This window comes from Myxine glutinosa, chromosome 5 (genome assembly GCF_964187855.1).
Source record: "Myxine glutinosa chromosome 5, kmMyxGlut1.1, whole genome shotgun sequence".
Taxonomy (NCBI): domain Eukaryota; kingdom Metazoa; phylum Chordata; class Myxini; order Myxiniformes; family Myxinidae; genus Myxine; species Myxine glutinosa.
Genome location: NC_136265.1, coordinates 135,358,793 through 135,367,159, shown reverse-complemented (window position 1 = coordinate 135,367,159; position 8,367 = coordinate 135,358,793). Strand labels below are relative to the sequence as shown.

At 47.6% G+C, this 8,367-nt stretch overlaps 1 protein-coding gene across 4 annotated transcripts in view; it reads left to right on the top strand.

The window, feature by feature from the left end:
• The first annotated feature begins 6,994 nt into the window (after window positions 1-6,994).
• The window catches only part of ZDHHC14 (zDHHC palmitoyltransferase 14), a 46,763-nt gene continuing 45,390 nt past the window's right edge, over window positions 6,995-8,367 (top strand). For 2 of the 4 annotated variants that reach the window (XM_068116151.2, XM_068116149.2), the window contains exon 1: window positions 7,032-7,517. In XM_068116151.2, the coding sequence (XP_067972252.2) occupies window positions 7,351-7,517 (167 nt within the window). In that variant the 5' untranslated portion in view covers window positions 7,032-7,350. Of the gene's footprint in view, window positions 7,518-8,367 lie in introns of all 4 variants that reach the window. The other 2 variants (XM_068116150.2, XM_068116152.2) reach the window with 2 other exon arrangements.

Sequence of the window (8,367 nt, the reverse complement as noted above, 5' to 3'; positions counted from 1 at the left end):
TTCTGACCCCCTCTATCTGCTGCCCCATTTGTTTAACTTCCCTTTCCGCTTGGTCCCTCATGTCCCTCAATTTGCCTTCCATACTGTTTTCTAACCCCTCTAACCCCTTTTGCATCCCTTCCATTTGATTCTCCTGGGCAGCCATTCTATTTTCTACCCCCGTTAACCCATTTCTCACCTCTTTTATCCCGTTGTCTAACCTGTCAAAATTATTGTCTAACTTCCCAAATTTCTTGTCTAACTCCTCAAAATTATTGTCTAACTTCCCAAATTTCTTGTCTAACTCCTCAAAATTATTGTCTAACTTCCCAAATTTCTTGTCTAAACCCTTAAAATTATTGTCTAACCCCTCACCGGTACCCCTCGCTTCGTCCCTCATTACCCCCATTTGGCTTTTCAAACCTCTAATTTGGTCTCCCAATTGCTCACCCATTTGTTCCATAAGGGCCCTCATTTGCAACATGAAAAGGTTCGGATCCACCAGGGGCGCTGCCACGGTCGCGGGCGCGGTGACCAGCGAGGCGCCATTTTGCGCACCCGCAATGTCGGGCGCAACGACGCTAATTTGTGCGTCTGCTACCCTCGCTGCTTCGCTCTCCTCGCGTCCCTCAATTTGGTCCTGGACCGACCCTGCCTCACTCTCCTCTACCGGACCCCAGCTGTCTTGATCCGCCATAGCGCGACTTTCAAAACTCGGGTTTTATTTTCGTAAAACAAATTCAAATTTCGCCGTTATAATTTCGAGCGGGAAACGCGCTCCGGATCGAATTCTACCTCCCCAACACCAATTGTTACCCTAGTGGTACAATTGGTGTTCCAAAATTTGGGCCTAATAAATTTAGTCCCAGGTCCGAATCCGACACTCCTGACACCAATTGTTACAGACACGACTTTGATGTTAGGGTGGGCCGAGCGGAATGGCCGCCGTGTCCGCACAAGTTACCCGATTATACTCGAACGTTGACTAAATCGCGCTATGCTAAATCAATGATGGAAAAGACACAACGGCTGGATTAAAATGACACGACACCAAGGGTTCAGTTCTCAAGACCTCCGGAGGAGGTTATATTAGGGCGGAAGGTCAGATTACAACGACAAGAGGGACAGCATAGGAAGACAGGCACTTAGACACACTCTTATAATAGCCCCGACAGACGACAGATAAACAGGACAAAAACTGACTCACACGGGGATTGATGGCAAGGAAAGGCAGAATCGATGGCTCCAGGTGCACCTGGGCTCAGGGCAGGATCGACCCGGTCCGGTCTAGAGATGCGGGGAAGTCGCTCTCAGCGCTGGAAGGTCGCGACTTGTCTTCTTCAGTCGGGGGCGCATCTCCCGTCACGTCCGGTAAGTGGCCGCGTATATCCGGCGGGGAGTGACACGCCCTCGGCTCGTTAGCTCCGCCCCAGATGGAATCGGCCCGTTGCTTCTCATTGGGTGCGTGCGGGGGGGGGGTTACCTGCTCCGCCCTTGACGAGGGGCTGACAGGGAGCCCCTTCGTGGTAACCCCGTCGGAGCGCATGGTCAATGGCGGCTAACCGAGCCGGTGCGAGGACGCACACTCCCCCGCGCCGCGCCGTTGTTGTAGTTGTTGTAGTTGTTGTTGTAGTTGTTGTTGTAGTTGTTGTTTGGGGAAGAAGATGGGAGGAGGTATGGGAAGGTCCTAAACTCACTACTGGTGCCATATAATCACATTCTGGTGCAACGAAGAGTCAGAATTAATGGAAACGAGTCCTTAACTGACATAGACTAAGAATAACTAGCAAGATGTCCGAAAGTTGTCTACGTGAGATGCGGTGGACCTGGGCACGACATTTAATGGGGGAAAAAGGGGAAGGTCGGTTCTACAGAGTGTTATTTACAGGCAATGGGACTAGGGAATGGGGGATTGGGGATAGTTGGGGAGTATTGGGGAAATAGGGGAGTATTTACAAGCGGATATTGAGGCCAAGTCCCATATCCGCAACAATATATATATATATATATATATATATATATATATATATATATATATATATATATATATATATATATATATATTGTTGTGGTTTTTAGAACCCTCCACTTTGTAAATATCTGTAATATTCCCTTATAAATAATCCCCTGTAAATACTCCCATTTTTGGTGTAAAGGTCGCACCCGAGTTAGGCCACGAGCAACATGTAGCACACCATAGGCTTCTCCTTTAGTTATTTCATTAGTATGTGTTTCAGGTAAGGATCTGTTCCCAATCGTTGAATCTGCGTTGTATTAATTAAATAAGAGTAGGCCCCCTTGTCAATTCATATTGCGGCGTAGCCTTCCTTCAAATTGTGTTCCTTGGCTTGACAGTAGCGTTCGCTACCTGGCTCAAGCCGCCATTGAACATGCGGTCGGCTCGAGGAAAGAAGGGGCGGAGCCACGGGAAGAGGTGTGGCCACATCAACTCACCACCAGGGCGTGGCCGGTAAGCCCCCACCAGCCAACCAGGGCTGAGGTGAGCTCGTTAATAGGCGTGGCTCGATGAAGCGCGGCTTGATTTCTAGGCGGGTTATAAAAGCGCAAGGGCCAAGCCCTCTCGGGAGAGCTGCGCCAGGGAGAGAGAATGAGTCAAACCTAGAGAGATGCACAAGGGGAGGCCATTGATGAAGAACTGCGCAGGGGACCGTTACGATTGAGAGAACAGCGCAGAGACGGCGGATGATAAGAACACTGCGCAGAGGATCGCTTGGAACCATCGTTTGATACGAACTGCCGTTTGGATTGAGAGCGTTCGGCACGCTATACGCACGCAGCATCCCCGCCCCTCACATATGTAAGGTCCGGTCGCGCGCCAACGACACCAGCTGCCTGCCATTCTTCGCGGCGGACCCGGAGCCTGGAACCATCTGCTTGGACCCTTCTCTTCCTTACCACCACCCCATTCGTGTAAGTGTGTTTGTATTGTCCTGGGCGTGTGATAATATAAGACTGTTTAAGGCTGCCCTGTGTCACTGCTTCTTCTTCTTCTTGTATATTCCCTTCTTTCATTTCCTCTTCGGGTTTCTTGTACGTAATTAATAAATTATATTTGTTCTTGCTTTACTTTGGTTCCTCTCATGACGTCATCGCTTGCGTCCTGTCCCCAATTGAATATCGGTGGCACGATATAGGAACCGCTATAATCGGGTTTAGATTGCCGCTAACGGCTCGAGCTTCGGATTGCTAAACCGCTCGGCAACATTCCATCTTGTCCGTGGCTCGGGCAGAAGTATCGCCCTGCTTCCGACCGGAAGGAGCGCGGTATCTTCTAGGACTCGGACGGCCAGCTTAATAGACGTGGGGATTAAACCCCCCTCGGTAAGGGGAGCGCCGTAAACCCCGGGTCCGCAATGATATATATATATCTTCTCTTCTCTCTATATTATAAAAGAAAGTTCTTGTTTGTTTGTCTGCGCAAGCTAATCTCTTGAACGGTGAAAGATAGGAGGAAACCTCAAATACAAAAAATGTCGGGATGGGCCCCGGGAAGGTTTTAGGCTAGGTGGCGAGGCTGCTTCGACCGAGCCGGGCCCATTTCGCAATTAAAAGCTGAGCTGAATTATAGTAGTCAATCTTCTACGGTGTTGGGCAAGCGGCTAGGGTGAGGGCTTAGGATCCTAGGATCCTGGGTTCGAATCCCGGTCATTCGCTGAATTAACGCCAGGGGGTTGACTCAGCCTGTCATCCTTCTGAGGTCGGCAAATTGAGTACCAGTTCACTGGTAATTCCCTGTTTGTCGTAAAAAGGCGACAAAAAGGGTTGGCGTCAGGAAGGGCATCCGGCCGTAAAACATTGCTTCAAAAAGGGGACCAAAAAACAACAACAACCACGGTCCCCGAAAAAGGCCAACCCCCGCTTGCGGGGAAAAATGGCCTCTAAAGGTGGTTATATTTATATTATAATCTTCTACGGCCACGAGTAAAAGCTGAATTATGGTTGTAAATTCATTCAAAAATAACCCGGGCAACGCTGGGTGCTTTCAGCTAATATATATATATATATATATATATATATATATATATATATATATATATATATATATATATATATATATATCTATCTATCTATCTATCTATCTATATATATCTATATATATATATATATATATATATATATATATATATATATATATATATATATATATATATATATATATATATATATATATATATATATATATATATATACATATATATATATCTATATATCTATATATATATATATATATATATAAGTAAAGTATGTTTGTTTGTTTGTCCTCTTATAACTCGAGAACTACTCATCGCAGAGAAAAACCAAAGGAATATTCGGAATCAGTACGTCTCAGAGCAACTACAGCACACCTTAAAATTTTTAAAACGTCGCGTTTTAAAATTATGACGTCATCAGCGTATTTCGTAATGTTAATTTTTCAACTTTGACGACAATGACTTCCGACTTCCGGGTTCGGAATGCGGGACCAATGTCATTTGACAGGGAATAAAAAATAAATGCGACATTCAATTGACGACAATGACTTCCGACTTGACTCCCCCCTCCCCCTCCCCTCCCCTCCCCTCCCCTCCCCCTCCCCTCCCCCTCCCCTCCCCTCCCCCTCCCCCTCCCCTCCCCTCCCCCTCCCCCTCCACCCTCCCCCCTCCCCCTCCCCCCTCCCCCTCCACCCTCCCGCCTCCACCCTCCCCCCTGCTCAGCCTGCCTCATGTTAATTCGTGCCAAAAAGCCAAAGGCAGCACAAGCAGGCGTAAGAGGCATAAGGCAATGGAGGCGGGATAAGACAATGGAAGTATGAGAAGGACCTACTCTCATTATTCTACTCAACGCAAAACTAACACTGTTACGTGCTCCTCCCCGACCCCCTGGTCACGGTATACCTCCGAGCCCCGAGAGGAGTCACGGCAGAAAAATGGGTTATTCTGTATGTCAAAGATCAATGGAGAAGCCACCCCAATTGTTACTCACAAACAAATATTGTATTAAGATCACACAAGAATAACAGTACAACAATAATAGTAATCAAAAGTACAATCAATATGTCCTATGATGGTACCATCAGTTTCGTAATATATAACTCACTGTGCTCCAAGTGAGTGAACCAAGAACGTTCCCCAATGTCTCTTATTCCCGGCTTCAAGCCAAAGTTGATTCGCTCCAGCGAGCGCCAGAACGATGTCCAATCGAGACCAGAATCCCGTGCGGATGGCAAGTACAGTCACACAGCCAAAGCTGCACAAAGGTGCCCTCAAAGCGACTGGGAAATCCTAAGGCCCTCCAGGCGACTGGGAAATCACACCCTCGGGTATGGACTTTCACGGCTCAGTCGGCGAACCGCAAATTAATCTTCAAGCCACGGTGCACACACACACGCCAGATACGTCTGAAAGCGGTGAACACGGCCGACGAAGCAAAGACCTTGCTCGACGCACGAAGTGCGCGAATCAAAATGGCCGACGACCCGTTCTTGAGACGTAACGGCCCAACGATAATTCTCCTCGGAATCCACCGCCAAAAACCTGACACGCAGGTTGATCGGTCACAGCGATGACAACTCTGTCGCAGGAATCCCTTTCCCGGGAAACCCGAAAGTTCGCGAGTGACTCCCGTTCGACAACGTTCGCTTCAGAACTCAGAGCAGCTCGGCTTTCTTGTCCGACTCACTCGCTCCGCCTTCTTTTCTCTCCTCTTCCTCTTCGTCGCCGTCTGGTTCCTGTTTCATTTAAACATTAACCTTTTTACCTTTTGACAATAATAATTGCTATTTCCCTCAAACAACAATAATTATAATACATGGAACCAGAAATGCTTCAAGTGGATGAAACCCACAACAACGGAAGTGACGAATCCATAACACACAGGAAAAGGACTATGCTCACAAATACTAAGAGATAACTGAACTATCGCGAGGCTACATGTTGTGTGACTATGAGGGGGAAATTTAACCTTTATTATACAAAACTCAAAACCGCAACAATACATACGCACATACATAATACACATAGCTGTACATACATGCAGAGAATTGCCTTGTTAGTCCCCTACCTTGAGAGGACTATATGTTTGCCCTCCGTCTGTCCGTCCGTCCGTCGCACCTGTGGTTTTCCAGACATTTCTTCCACATCCTTTGACATATTCCACTGAAACTTGGTAGGGGACATGTATAGTATTGCAAAGCCATTCTCCTTTTTTTTTAAATGTACCGGTAGTAGGATTTTCGCGATCAGTCTGATTCGCATCCAGGAACAAAACAATTATGGATAACTATTTTGAAATGTCCCTTCGTTTAAATGCTGAAAATTATGTTAAAAAGTCGATTTGAATTTCAGATTTCGCGCTAAAAATGGGCGATTAAAAGTGCCCTCCGAACAGAACCGTCACGGCAAACGCACACACTGCGCATGCGCGAAAGGTGGAGTTATCATTCACGTCTTACAACGTCACGTGGGTTGTCATTGTAATGCACTTTTATGATCCTTGTATAATGTGACGTCATTGTCTTCAGTGTTTGAACAATTGGCAACCTGTGTAGGAATCAATGAATCCCAATCATCAATATGTATTCAAATACCTGAAAGTACAAATTAACATTTTAACAATTATAATCTCCCTGGGCTGGTTATTTCAAATGTTTCAGGTATTTGAGAAACTTTCATGTTTCAAGCAAGGCTCTTTAATTGAATCTGCACCAACTGCAGTGGACATCGAATGGTATTGAACAAGACCTCACCACCACCACCATGACTGTAGCCGCCCTCACCCTGCACCCACCACCTTTCCTCTTGACCGAGGCCATTCTTAATCCCTGCCACGCCTGCTTTTAATAAGGACGCGAAAAACCCGAAAACACACGTGACGTTAACGCATCATTGGACGTCATGATGAAAATTTACGTAATGAGGTTTTTCTGACGTCATTACGCTAAAGCGGTGCGTACGGAAAAGTGAAGCACATGGGTCATTCCAAATACGCGCGTGACGTTTACACAACGTCAGACGTCACGGTGCAAATCGACGTAATGAGGTACGCGCTACGTCATTACGCTAAAGCGGTGCGTGCGGAAAAGCGAAGTGCATGGCACCCCACCCTCGACGCTAAGGTTGTGCTAGTGCAATGGAGCCTACACGTTGGGCGTTGATCCCGTGGCCGTAGGTGGTGAACTCGGTGGCTCCACTACTTCGAAGGAGGGAAAGACGGTTATTTGAGAGCAAGGAGAGCGATAGAAGCGAAACCTTGAGATCTCAGCGGCGCGCACGGGCGGGGCTCCACGGCGGGCGGCACGCCCGCCCTGGCGCGACGACTAGTCGAAGCCGTGGCCTCAGCGGTGTCTAGGCCGCGGCTCGCCGTCCTTGCGAGATGGTGACGTCCAGCAAGGAGCGGGTTTCTCGGCGCAAGTGGGAAGTTTTTCCTGGAAGGAACCGGTTCTTGTGCGACGGCAGACTGATGATGGCGAGACAGTCGGGCGTGTTCATCCTCACTCTGTCTCTCATCGTCATTACCAGCGGACTCTTCTTTGCCTTCGAGTGAGCGACGTCACGTTCTTTGTTTGTCCGGTGTTTGGTATATAAAAAGTCTCTGTCCTTGTCTTTGTGTGTGTGTCCCAATCATCGGTGTACAAGGTAACTTGGTTTGACAACAGTGCAGCGATAACCTGTTAAACGGATGTTTGTTACTCCGTAACGATTGGACGTGCGTTGTTATGACCATGATTGTTAACTCTGCTAATTGCCGGTGTGGGATGTAATTAATTATTTTGATTTGATTCGATTCGAGTTGTTTCCGATGAAATTGGAGAAACTGTTTGTGATTTCAGAGTTTGTCATTTTTATTGCTCATTAAGTTTGTGCATTTATTAATTGCATGTGTGTCTGCCTTTGTCTCTGCTTTTGTGTGTCTGCCTGTGTCTTTGTCTGCCTGTGTCTTTGCCTGTGTCTTTGTCTGCCTGTGTCTTTGTCTGCCTGTGTCTTTGTCTGACTGTCTGCCTGTGTCTTTGTTGGCCTGTGTCTTTGTCTGCCTGTGTCTCTGTCTGCCTGTGTCTCTGTCTGCCTGTGTCTCTGTCTGCCTGTCTGTCTGCCTGTGCCCCTGTCTGCCTGTGCCCCTGTCTGCCTGTGCCTCTGTCTGCCTGTGTCTCTGTCTGCCTGTGTGTCTGTCTGCCTGTGTGTCTGTCTGCCTGTGTGTCTGTCTGCCTGTGTGTCTGTCTGCCTGTGTGTCTGTCTGCCTGTGTGTCTGTCTGCCTGTGTGTCTGTCTGCCTGTGTGTCTGTCTGCCTGTGTCTCTGTCTGCCTGTATGTCTGTCTGCCTGTATGTCTGCCTGTGTCTGTCTGCCTGTGTCTGTCTGTCTGCCTGTGTGTCTGCCTGCCTGTGTCTGTCTGCT